Consider the following 14,063-nt stretch of genomic DNA (forward strand, 5'->3'; position numbering starts at 1 on the left):
GGGATTGCAGAAAGGAGGTTCCCCTGTGACTCCCTCCTCCTGATGTAATGAATGTCCCTTAGTATATATTTTAAAAAATTTTAAAGCCCACAGAGCTATTTAGAGGTTAAAAAAAGTTTGTATAATTTTATTTTTCAAAGCACTAATATGTCTCAGTTACATTTAGCTACAGTACAAAGAACAATGAAATAGCACCTGGGAATTTTTAATAGGTTGTAAAGAATCTTGACTCCTTTATCTTCCTTATTTTCTCTCCATTATGCTAAACAAACTAAGAAAACAGAGTGTCCCCACTCCCACAGCTTTGGCCTACTGGGTCACCAGGGGCTTGATTTTCATGCGAACCACCCTGAGGGAATAATCTGCTCCTCTAAAGGGGACCCAGACCACTCCATTCTCAATCTCATAAGGGCTGTTGTTCCTTGGGTCATAGGAGCCCCCGGCGTAGTAGATGCCATTGAGGTTGGCTGCCTGGCAGTTGTTGTACCACCAGCCCCCTCCGTAGACTTCTGCGCAGTTCTCTTCCCACTGGTCTGCATCCCTGTCAAAGGTACTGAACTGCATGCCATTGTGAGAAGTGTACTCTGAGCCTTCCTCTACAGAGCCCTCAACCAGAGCATCACCAGCAGTGCCCGTATAGGAGGAGACCTGCAGGGCATAGCCTTCTTCCTCAGAACCCACCCGGAAGTGATACTCTGCATAAGCCCCTTTCCCATCCCAGTCCTCTAATTCCACCCTGAGGATAGAGCCCCTCTGTGTGAGTAAGTGGAGGTAGTCATTGCCTAGCCAGAATTCTCCTTCCCCCTTGTCATTCAGGCTGCCGAAACCTCTCTTGTAGTCTTGCCAGGTCCGGTTAAAATTCAGTGATCCATCCATTCTTTGCTGGATCAAAAGCCATCCTCCCAAACTGGTCTCTTGATCGCAATAAACAGAAAAAATCTTACTGGATCCCGGTAGCTTGATTTTGAAAATGCCACTTTGGGCACCTGAAGGATGTGTTTGGAGGACATCATCACAGTCTAAAAAAAAAATTAAGCTGGTTGGAAGAAGTTACTCTCATTTAACTTTACAAAGACAGGCATGGACCAGATGAAAGAAGGCAAATACTGCTTTCTTTCTTCCCTTCCTTCCTTCTGCCCGTGGGGAAGGATGTACCTGAGTGGGATATAATTGTATGCAAGTGAGGGACATCTATATTTTTAAAATATAAATTTTTCTCAAGTGAATTTGGAATTTTACTTGCACAAACTGACTAGTGGCAAGTAACCATCAAAGGTAGCTAAGCATCAATGAATACCAGTACAACTTGTTCTTCACCCAATCTAAATATCAACTGAGACACGCACTAAAGGTACAATTAGTCATTTGACCGACAATTCCTATAGCACACATTTTGAATGATAAAACAATTTGGTTATACAAACTCAAAACCGAGTTTCAGAAGGATTCATTCATTCATTTAACATGTATTTATTGAGTGATGACTGCACTCTTAGGCATTTGGGAATACAGAGATGAACACAGTAGACAAAGCCCCTTCCCCCATGGAACTCACAGTCTAGCAGGAAAAACAGATGAAAAAAGTGTATTTTAAAGACGGTTAAGAAAGAAGTGCAAGTTACTTCACAGAAATAATTAACTTAGTCTAGGGGGTCAGGGAAGGTTCCCCCAAAGGAGAAGTGTGGATACCTCTGGAAGCGCGATATTTGGCACGACCTCTCTTGATGGTATGTGCTTCTCGGAGTTCTTCATGGCCGGCTTCACCTCCAGCCTCATCTGCCATTTTATAGTTCTTGGTTTCCATGGTAGAGCCTCCTCTACTGTAAGTTGTGCTACTACTGGTTACAAGTTTTCTGTGACTTGAAGTTTTCCCTCTGGAGAAATCAGATGCACCTGTGTGAGAAGAGCTTGGTTCCCCTGTGTCTGTGAAGATGTCTGATTCTGAGCCCAGCTGGGTCTTACCACCAAACTCTTTGAAGGAAGGTGAGAGTAAACTTGGGAATGTTTTTCCAATGGAGGAAGTGTCAAAGAAAGAAGCTTCGGCAGGGTGCCTCTTGGCGAATTCATCCAGGCTGCCTTTGGCACTAAAACTATGCAGTGAATCTAAGTCAATGGCGTCACCGCAGTCAGCAGCATCTTCAGAGTTCACCACTTCTTTGGTCACTTCTCTGCGACCATCAGCCCCTATCACAGTCTTAGTGATAGTTTTTGAGCATGAATGACGTGAGGTGGCTGTACCAGCAGAGGTGACTTTCTCGTTCCCAATCAGGAGCTCTTTATCTCCTTTAGAAGTGACCAGTTTACCTGTGCTGTATTCTTTCTTTGTCCCTGGATTTATGTTTCCTGTCACCTCTTCAAATTCACCCCAGTCTGGATTGAAAGGCTTGGTGTTCCCATAACCTGCACTATCTGGCCTAGAACTTCCAGGCCCAGAGCTTCCTGGATTCCTAATGCCAGTACTTCCAGGTCCAGAGCCACCAGGACTCCAATTTCCACTATGACCGGGTCCAGAGCTCCCAGGATTCCAGTGTCCAGTACTATCAGATCCAGCAGTCCCAGGGTTCCAATTTCCACCACTTACAGGCCTAGAACTCCCAGGATTCCATGGTCCAGTACCAGCAGGCCCAGGGTTCCTGGGGCTTTCTGTCGCTGACCCTGTTCCATAAGATGCAGAGTCTCCTCGGGTACTCCCCTCTCTCCCATGTCCCACTAACTCCATCCTCATCTGTTGCATTTCTGTTAATGCCTTCCACTCTGGAGGGGCCTTTTGAAGCTGGCTCTTGAAATGTCCAGGAACCAAGTCTGGGACTGGACTCATTTTTATCAGTGGTAAGTTTTGCCTATCTGCCGAGGGAAGTAAGTTTTGTGATATGATCTGTTCAAGCTGCTTCTGCTGATCTTCATAGTCCCTCAGATCTACCTCATGTGATACAGTCCTACTGCATGATCCTTGGCAAGATCGAATCTTAATATCGATATCCACCTAGAGAAAGAAAAAGGGAATAGGTAGATCTAAATAATAGACCGTGGCTCTTGAGTTCCTGGCAGTTAATTTACTGTTTGGAAACTGGTTTAATTTTTAGGACTTGCAGACCTATGAACCCTTATTTTTTGTTTTCCGTCTATGGAGCAGCTTTAATGGAAGCCATGTTGGGTATGGTAAGGCTAGCCAGGCAATGGGAACTTTTTGGATCCATCTTAAATTTAGAGTGGGTAGAGAGTAAGGTGCAATTCCCTTTGAAAGGAAACACCAATTACAAGACCCTTGGTGAACTGGAGGCTAAGACCTCAAGCTTGTGATATCATGGGTTTTGGAATCAGGCAGATAGGACTGAAAATTTGCTTTTGAAATTTTCTATGTGTTCTTGAAAGTTTACTTTTCTTTGTCTGTAGTGTGGGGGAGATAGTTCCTACTTTTAAGGAGATGGTGGATACAGTACTCTTCTCTGCACATGGTGGACACTCAGTATATGATACTGTCTTTCTTTTCCTTACTCTCCACCCACAAGGACATGGGTCTGAGTCATAGGCTTACCTCCAGGCGTTTCATTTCTATCAGCTGGGCCCTGACATTGTTCTGCAGAACCTGGATGTGCTGTACTTTCTCTATGACTTTGCGCCTCAGGATCTCAATTCTGCTTCTCAAATCTTCGGACACTTGGTTATATGTATTATCGTTGTCTGAAATAGAAAACATGGGTTGAAATAGCTGAGTGATTTGCTTGTAATAGCCAGCAAGAAAATAAATATAGGAAATTAGCTCATAAATACTCCCACATTTTGTTTTGGTCTAGTTTGTTTTCTGGATATTTAATCTGTGAATTTCAAGCTTATTAGGTATTTGATATTTAGACAATGTTGTATTCTGCACTTATCTATGAATGTCGGTTCCAATGTCTTAGTAGTAATGAGCATTCCAAATAAATACAGAAGAAATTCCAAAGAAATTTATTTAAGAAGTGATAAAGAAATAATAAATTTATAAATAAATGACAAATAAATTTAATACATTTATTTAAAAATAATAAGAAATAATAGAATTTAACAAATAATAAAGGAATTTATTCAAAGATGTAATTAGGAGATAAAATAGTTTAATCACATTCCAATTATTTTTATCATATTCTTATTCAAGAGATTTAAATCCATTATTGGATTTACTTACTGAGGAGTTTTTCTTCCCACCTCTAGATTTTACATGGTTCCTAAACTCCTTTTGGGGTCAACAGGACCACTCACTTGCCAGTTAGTTGTACCATCAACATGAATAGCTTAGGTGGCAATAAGGTAAGGCAAAGCTTTGGAAACTGGGACCTCACAAGACTTGCTCCCCATACCTGGAGTATAGTTTCCTAGCCCTAGTAAGAGTCATATAAGAAAGAGCATGGTGCTATGTTGAAAAATTTAAAAATCTGCATAATGAGCTCAATGGGACCTGGGGTTCACCTCCAGCTTTGTGTCTTTGAGCAAGTCCATTGACCTCTTAGCTTCCAACTCCATAAGATAGAAACAAAAATATCTGCTCAAAGCATCTGGTCCATCTAATTTTCAGTACATATTCTTGAAAAGAACATGCTTACATTCTTGTCTTCCATCCAAAATTCTGACTTACTTTGTGACCTTTAACAGTCTAATATATCCTCTTTTGCTTTGTGAAAATGATAAAACTAGCCCCTTCTTAAAATTCAGGGATATCAAGGAGGCATGTATTTCTGTGCTAAGTACTTTGAAATAAAATCGCAGTAGCTATAAGCAGACATCATATTTATTTAGGATTTGTTTTTTTGCTTTTTCTATAAAGTCAAAATGGTAATATGTAATACTTACTATTGGCTCTGGCAAAGTCCCCTCTCAAAAGTTCCATTATATTCCTGGTCAATGAATTAGAATCCTTATTGTTCTTTTGATAATCAAATAGGGAATTTTTGAGCTTATTGATTCTGTTTGTAAAATCTTGATTGACTTCATCAATCAACCCTTTCATCCTGCAGCCAGAAGGGCATCTGTGGTTCTGAAAGTGAAGAGGGAAAAATTATATTAAGGGCCTACCTCTTAGATCCAGAACAATTTTGCAGCTCCATTCTTTCCCCACCCCCATCAAATCTTGAGACCACGGTAAGTACTCAGGTTCCTAGGCCTTGCCTAAGCATACAACTAACAACCAATCTGTTCAACCAGGTAATTAACCCTAGTGGGTGGTAATTAAACTGTGCTCTCAAGATTAGGCTCCTTTCCATTTGTTGTTTTTAATTAGACAGGTAAGGAACTAGATTGTTATTAGATCATTTCCTACTGGAAAAGTTTTCTGGGCTCCTTTCTAGCATCATCAGGAAGGACCCTCCTGAACCCCATGCCCACAGCTTACCCAGTCTTCATCAGAGCAGAAGGGCCAGTCTGCCTCTTTGCAGGCAGACTGCTGTCTTTCCACAATTCTTGGGCCACGCACACCTGCTCCTTCCGCTAAAAATTCACCTTCACCTGTATCGGTAGTCTTTAAAGATTCATTCACACGTGCACAAAAAAAGCAAGGGCAACAATGTTAGCCAGGGGAGAAAGAGACACTGTCATCCCTACAAGTCCCAAGATTGACTGACACTCTTAGAGACCTGAAGTCACAATTTCAGGGCTTCCATAAAACTTTAGGTTTCTTACCTTCAAATGAAATTCCTCATACCCAGTTTATGAAACTGTTTGTGAGAATTAAAGAAGATAAGGGGTACAAATTTCTTAACTCTGTTTGACAATAAATAAATGTCCCATAAGTGTTGGAAGTTTTAAAGGGCCTGTGATAATAGGAAATTATTTGAATCAATGCAATCAGTTAAATTTTGCCTTTTCATAATGACTGTGGATGGAAAGATAATGGAAAAATTCAGAGAGTTCTTTCTCCTAAAATTCCTATTTCAGTAGGCAGAAACCTATACTATCTCGGCTTACTGTCCTCTCCCCTTCAAGTATCTAGTATGACCTTCAGAGATGGGTCCATAATTCTGACATGACATTACCAAGACACAAATGTGGCCAATTAAGACGTAGGAATGCTTTTTGGTTTGCTCATTCATGGAGTAATCTCCTTTTATTTGAAACAACAACAATAAAAAAAGTAGGCAGAAAGCAAAAATAATAGTTGGTGACTGATAACTTCTTTTGAATTTCTTATAATTAGTAATACAGTTAGAAATTTCCTATTCTGAACCAAGAGGTCAAATAAGCTGTAAAAATTCTTCTAATAAGACTTTATATCTTAATATATGAAATTGGCTTTAGATTTTCACTCTTTTTATTCTATACCACCAACTTACAAGAATTTCTCTGTGACTATGTTCCTATGGGATAGGTTAAGTTAACATTTACAGTCCCAATTTCATTTTTAAGCATATAATAAAACTAATTCAAAGAACAAAGAACAATTCATTGAAAGAAGCAAGTAAAATCCTTTTGCCTAAAAAATAAAAGAATAAATTCAAACATTTCAGAATAAAGTGAAACAACAATAAAAACAGGCAAAATTTGAACATTTATGCCAATAAGAGAGAGGAGAAATAATGGAAACCGTTGCATTATCTAAAATATCACTTTAATAAAATATTTTAGTTTTATTTCCTATGAAAATGTTAAAACTTATTACTTTTCTATAAGGGAGAAAATTAAGTTAAAATCCCCTCTTCAAGACTGGGGTTGTGGCTCAGTGGTAGAGCACTTGCCTGGCATGTGTGAGGCCCTGGGTTCAATCCTCAGCCCCACGTATGAATAAACAAGTAAAAGTCCATTGACAACTAAAGAAAGTTTAAAAAAAAAAAAAAGCCTTCTTCATCTTTTTTTCCTGCTTTATTGCTTATGCCCACATTAAAATTTATGTGTGTTGGGTCAAGAAATAAATTGAAATAATTTACATCCCGTATAATGAACTAGGAGATAACCAAGTTTTCAGGACACATTTGACATGTTTTTATAAAATTAGAGTGTTTCAGAAACTATGTCGAATAAAATTTTTCTTCTTTCATATAGGTCTCTGGAGCTAAATTTTAGAAATTATTGCCACATTTAAATATTTAGAAGTTATCTTAAAAGAACATGGTATTTCTAAAGAAACATATTGACTTATCAACTAATTTCTTATGGTTTTGCTCTGTGTTTCCAAAGATACTGCATTGTGCTTTTTAATTTTTTCTTCTCTTGAATCACAAAAACAATCTTTTAGAAAAGCTGTACTAAAACTAAACATTATGCTTATTATGGACAAATAGTAAGAAATTAAGAATTAGAGGGAAAAACTTATAGAATTCTTTGTTCTGTTATCTAGCATGATGGTATCTCAAGACTTTAAAGGGATAAAAATGTGAAGGACTCTTGCCCTTAAAAAATCTGAAAAAATCAAACAAACAAACAAAACCAACAATGTTTTAAGACGGAATGACAGATGTCAAGATCTCCCTTGTGAATTAGTACACCTGGGTTCCTCTAAGATCTTCCTCTTGTAGTCATATTATTCCTGTATTCCTGCCAAGCCCTTTTAGGAAGTTGCCTCCAGAGCTTATAGCTACGAGGGTGTCAGAATGTAGAATTGGTGGAATTAGATCTCCAAGCTCTTTGTAGAATAAACACCAGAGAAAGAGAGAATAAATGGCACCCTACCCATGCTGTGCCGACCACACTCAGGACCAGGCAGATGATCCTCATGGAAAACATCTTCTCTGAGGCAGGGGTTGGATCATGAGAAGCACTCCAGCTGAATGAAAGGAGGATTGCCTCCACTCCTAGTTGCCACCCCATTTAAATCTGCAGGCAGCTTGGTTAATCATTACCTTTGTCCTGTTTAGACAGTCCTCAAGCTCACTCTAGATCCTTTGCTCCTGCCATAATGTTGGTGTCCCAGAAATTCTTACTCAATTCTCCTCAACTTGTTTGCTTCCGATAAGCAGTTACAAACAGTAGCATCTGATTTTCCAGCCAGCAGTTGGGGGATGATCCCACATTCCTGGAACAGAATGGCTTTGAAAGTGCAAAGGGCGACCCAGAAGAACACATTCACACTTCCATATGGGAGGCAGGATGGGGGTGGCCAAGGCGGGCTATCTGTGAAGTAGAGATTTAGCAAATGGTACTTTACTTCATGGAAGAACCAGAGTCGGTAGACTGACTTTCAAAAAATAAATAACTTTGGTGACAGGCTGACCCTGGAGACCTTCTATAAGCTTATATTAAATAGATCGTTCTACCTCTATTCAAAATGATTGAGACCGCAGCCCTTTGAACCAAACATCCTGAGTTCACAGTCCCAGCTACACCATTTCCAAGCTCTCTCTGCTCTTTGACAAATTGCATTACCTCTGTCTGCCTCTGTTTCCTCATTTTAAAAACAGGGATAATGATAACCGGCCACATATGTCTTTATGGAGAACATATGAGCTAATCCTTGTATACCCCTTACAGTGGTGACTGCTGCATAGTAAGTACTCAGTAAAAGGCAGAGCCTAAAGTGTCATGAAAATCACTGTCATTTGGACCCAAGACCTAGGAATTAGACCAAACACTTTGCAACTGCTAGAAGAAAACACAAGGTCAACACTCCATCATATTCCTTAACGAGATCCCTAAAACTCAAAAAATAAAACAGAATTAATAAGTAGGATGCCATAAAATGTAAAAGCTTGTGTACAGAAAAAAAAAAAAAAGATTCAGAGGGGCTGGGGTTGTGGCTCAATGGTAGAGCGCTCACCTAGCATGCGTGAATCCCTGGGTTTGATCCTCAGCACCACATAAAAATAAAATGAAGGTATTGTGTCCACCTACAAGTAAAAAAAAGTATATATGTATACGTCTAGTTTTTTCTTTTTTAAAGAAATGATTAAGAGCATGAAGAGAGAGCCTATAGAATGGGAGAAAATCTCTGCCAGCTGCTTCTCTAACAGGGAATTAATATCAGGAATATATAAAGAACTCAGAAAACTTAACACCGAAACAATAACCCAATCAATAAATTGGCAAAAGGACTAAACAGATGTTTCTTTTTTAAATTTTTTATTTTTTATTTTTATTTTTACAGGCTGCATTTTGATTCATTGTACACAAATGTGGTATAACTTTTCGTTACTACGGTTGAGTACGATGTAGATTCATACCATTCGTGTAATCATACATGTATATAGGGTAATGATGTCTGTCTCATTCCATCATCTTTCATACCTCCCTCATTTCCCTCTAAGTAATCTAAAGTTCCTCCATTCTTCTCTCACCCTCCCACCCTTCCACCCCCATTATGTATCATCATCCACTTATCAGGAAAAACCTTTGGTTTTTTGGGGATTGGCTTATTTCATTTAGCATGATATTCTCCAATTCCATCCATTTATCTGTAAATGCCATAACAGTATTCTTCTTTATGGCTCAATAATATTTCATTGTGTATATATACTACAGTTTCTTTATCCATTCATCTGTTGAAGGGCGCTTAGGCCAGTTCCATAGCTTAGCTACTGTGAATTGAGCAGGTATAAACATTGATGTGGCTGCATCACTGTAGTATGCTGATTTTAAGTCCTTTGGGTATAAACTGAGGAGTGGGATAACTGGGTCAAAGGGTGGGTCCATCCCAAGTTTCCTAAGGAATCTCCACACTGCTTTCCAGAGTGGCTGTACCAATTTGCACCTCCGCCAGCAATGTAACAGTGTGCCTTTTCCCCACATCCACGTCCACATCTATTATTGCTTGTGTTCTTGATAATAGCCATTCTAATTGGAGTAAGATGAAATCTTAGAGTTGTTTTGATTTGCATTCCTCTAATTACTAGAGATGTTGAACACTTTTGCATATATTAATTAATCGCCTGTATGTCTTCTGTGAAAGTGTCTGTCCAGTTCCTTGGTCTATTTATTGATTGGGTTCTTCATATTTTTGGTGTAAAGTTTTGTAAGTTTTTTATAAATTTTGGAGATTAGTGCTCTATCTGAAGTACATGTGGAAAAGATTTTCTCCCACTCTGTAGGCTCTCTCTTCACATTATTGATTGTATCCTTTGCTGAGAAAAAGCTTTTAAGTTTGAATCCATCCCAAGTAGACCCGAATCTTCATCATGTTGGCTTGGGATCAGACTTCCTTAACACGACTCCCAAAGCACAAGAAACAGATGTTTCTTCTAGGAAGAAACACAAATGGTCAACAAATATATGAAAAAAATATTCAACATCTCTAGCAATCAGGGAAATGCAAATCAAAACTATACTGACTTAATCTCATTCCAGTTAGAGCAGAAATTAAGAATATAAGTAATAATAAATGTTTGTCAGGATGTGGGGAAAAGGAACACTTATAAGTTATTGGCAAATGGGAAATTAGTAAAACCACTCCAGAAAGCAGTTTGGAGATTCCTCAAAAAACTAGGAATGGAACCACCATATAACCCAGCTATCCCATGCCTTTGTATTTATCCAAAGATCTAAAATCAGTGTACTATAGCAACATGGACTCTCCAATATTTATAAGAGTACAAGTCACAATAGCGAAATTATGGAATCAGTTCAGGTGCCTGTCAATAGATGAATAGGTTAAGAAAATGTGGTCTATATACACAATGGAGTTTTACTCAGCCATAAAGAAGAATGAAATTATGATATTTGCTGGCAAATGGATGGAAATAGAGAACATCATGCTAAGTGAAATAAGCCAGTCTAAGAAAATGAAGGGTTGAATATTTCCTCCTATAGGCGGAAGCTGGAGCAAAACCAGAGAAAGAAGGTGGGGGAGGGAATACCATGAGAACAGAAGAGAGATCAGTGAAGTAGGAGAAGGGGATTGAGGGGGAAGGGGAGGGACAAGAAAGGGGAGGAAGTGAGAATGAATTTAACAAAATCATGTTATGTGCATATATAAATATACCATGGGGAATTTCACCTTTGTGTATCTGTAGAGAGCACCAATAAATAAATAAATAAGTGAGGGAAAGGAAGCTCAGTAGAGCAGAGGAAGGAGGATTGGCAATGGGAGGAAAGGAAGGAACGGAAGGGGAGACCTGGACTGAAATGGAGTAAATCAAATGTCATGTATAATTTTGTCAAAATGAACCCAACTACTATGTGTAGTTATAATGCTTTAATCTACTAAAAAAAAGGCAAAAAATAATATTTCTTTCTTCTTTCTGTGCTTTGGGCATTCTGATTTTCTTTCCTTACTCTTCATCTCCATATCGATTTTTTTTTTTTTTTTTGGCTCAGTGGAACTACTATATGATCCAAAAATCCTATTTTAAGAATATGACTAAAGAAAATGGAATCAGTATGTAGAAGAGATATGTGCACCCTCTTGTTCACTGCAGTGTTATTCTTGACAATCCAGATATGGAAGCAACCTAAATGTTCCTTGATGGATGAGTAGATAGAGAAAAATAAAACACGTGTAGAAATGTATAATGGAATATTATTCAGCCTGTAAAAATAAGAAAATCCTGCCATTTTGACAACACGGCCAAAAATGGCAGACAAAATGCTAAGTGAAATAAGCCAGATGTAGAAAAACCAAACACTGCATGATCTCACTTATATGTGGAATCTGAAATAGACAAATTTGCTGAAGAAGAGAGTTGAATGGTGGTTTCCAGAGGATGATAGCTGGAGGAGTGGAGAGATGTTGGTCAAAGCATACAAATGGTCAGTTATGTAGGATGAAAAACTTTTGGAGATATAATGAACAGCACAATGCTTATGGTTTACAATACCGTAACACTTGAAGTTTGCTAAGACTTCTCACTTAAATAATAAAAGGTAATAATAAATAATAATAATAATAATAAAAATAATAAAAAATATTATTTATTTAAATAATAAAATATGAGCTGATCCATATGTTAGTTACCTTGACGGTGATGATCACTTCACAGCATGCATGCATATCAACACATCAAGCTATACACCTTGATATATATAATTTTAATTGGTCAACTACACCACATTGAAGTTTAAAAAAATCTGAGATTAGTCAGAATTAGCATGTTAGAAAAAAAGCAGGATGGTCAATGAAATTTGAACTACACCTAAATAATGAATACATTTTAGTGTCAGTATGTCTTGTACTATCTTTGGGATACACCTATACTAAAAAAATTTTATTATCATTTTTCTGATATTCAAACTTAACAGGGCATCCTATAATTTATCTGGTAGTCAATTCTACCTTGCCCCAAATTCTGTTTCCTATGTAAAGCCATTCTTGGTTGTGGAAGTAGCTAATGTTTATTGTGTGTTTATTAAGTGCCGAACACTTTGCTTGTCATTTTACAGGGTATTTGGCTTAATCTCTGTCCTTCTCTAATTCCTTAGACCATGTGTCACTGGTGGCATTTCTCACCTTAGGAATAGTCTCTGTTTCCTCCTCTAGGCCCTTCATTTAAGAATTGAAGTATTCTATTTGTCTTTGCATTCTCTCGGAAGAGGAGCGGGTCCTCGCTGAACAAGAAAGCATGAGCGAGTTCCACTGTGGTGAATCTGCCCTGCAGGCCGGTGAGTCTGGCTAGAAAGGAGTCACAGCCCTGGTACGAGCCGGCGTCCTCCCTCCCTGTCTGTCTGTGCCATGGAAGGCTCCTTGCCTGATGAAGCTCACTCAGGCAGCTCTCTGGGATTGCTAGAGGCAGTTATAGAGCTCACAGGGAACTTGAAGCCCCATTGAGGTTCAGATGGCAATGAGTCCATGAAAAGCTGTGTTCCTCTCACCCGCAAGGACCACCCTTGGCAAAACACCAGGCAAGAAGAGGGAGGGGAGGGCTGACCTTCTGAGACATTTTCTTATGAATGCAGTAAGTGTGCCTTTTGGGAAATGAATGTGACATAGCAAGGAAGTTCCCAGAGTAACTTGGTGAGCTTTGGGTGAGTTCATCGCATTTACTTATTGAAAGTAAATTAAGAGAAAATCGTTTGATAGAATGCCACCATTCTGGTCCTGCCTGGGCATTTCCAAGGATGCCCCCTGGGGTTTCATCCTTGCTGCTCCATGTTTCCTTCGAGTTTCTGCCCAGCACATCTTACTCCATGATTTGGTCCAAGCCTCTGCTCAGAAGGCTTCTCTGACCACCTTACCTAAAGAGCAGCCACCTTCTCCTGTTATTCTAGTAGTCCTACTTTGCTTTTCTTCGTGGTACTTCATAACAACTGGACAATATGGCGGCACAGGATGGAGAAAGGACAGAGGGGCTTGCATAGGGTGAGATCTGGATTCTAGTTAAGGGATGTGGGTGAACCATTAAATTCTCTAAGCTAGCATATTTATTTGTGAAGTGGGATGCCACATTAAAGACTTGTGAGAATTATAAAAGAATGGTATATAAAAAATGTTGGACATACGTGATACAATCCCTAGAAATGTTACCTTATGTTGCTCCTAGAATGCCCTAATACCTCTAATACCTGGTAATGAAAAGCTATCTTGCTGTCTCTCTTGTGCTACCATTCCCTAAGGAAGTACTTTTGTGGCTACTCTTTGGGCCTGGCACTGTACTGGACCCTATGAAGGAGCTGTACTGTAAACCATGGGAAGAGGTGTTTTGTTTTGTTTTAGACAGAAAGTCATGACAGTTAACAGGCACCAATAATACTAGAAGTATCATTTTTTAAAAAGCATGTGATAATAAAGGTATCTTTCCAGGTGCAAAGAATGGAAAAGAAATTTTCAGTGGTTTAAATTACAACCTGCTATGTTTTGCCTGCTGCCCAGAATGATTATTTTCCTTACCTCTATAGAGAAGGACATTTGACTTACTTATTCTTTTGAAATTGATATAATATTCTACCAGTTATTAATATTTATATACAAGAATTCCTATGACATCGGGCAGAACTGAAATGTTCTTACTTGTGTAGCATATGATGTACACAGAAAGGATAGAAATTCTACAGCTATGTTCAGTTGTTTTTTTCCTGCTACTTAAAACACACAACTTTATTGATAAAACACACGCCATAAAAATTAACAAATGTAAACCAATACAAAAGTGTTACTTATCATGATGTAGCCTTACAGTCAAAGTACAGAGTAAAAATAATGTAGGTAGCAAGATCAAATCGCTAAGTGCTTTCTT

The 14,063-nt window shown here is 38.6% G+C and overlaps 1 protein-coding gene across 1 annotated transcript; it reads right to left on the bottom strand.

Annotated features, from left to right (window-relative positions):
* Positions 1–98: 98 nt before the first annotated feature.
* On the bottom strand, positions 99–7,780 carry FGA (fibrinogen alpha chain). The gene is made up of 6 exons (XM_079154853.1): positions 7,636–7,780; positions 5,366–5,491; positions 4,828–5,011; positions 3,536–3,681; positions 1,690–2,983; positions 99–1,019 (listed from the first exon to the last, which is right to left on the bottom strand). The coding sequence occupies exons 1-6, from the start codon at positions 7,771–7,773 to the stop codon at positions 310–312; spliced, it is 2,598 nt and encodes an 865-aa protein (XP_079010979.1). The 5' UTR covers positions 7,774–7,780; the 3' UTR covers positions 99–309.
* Positions 7,781–14,063: the final 6,283 nt, after the last annotated feature.

Source organism: Sciurus vulgaris (genome assembly GCF_902686455.1).
Source record: "Sciurus vulgaris genome assembly, chromosome: 9".
Taxonomy (NCBI): Eukaryota; Metazoa; Chordata; class Mammalia; order Rodentia; family Sciuridae; genus Sciurus; species Sciurus vulgaris.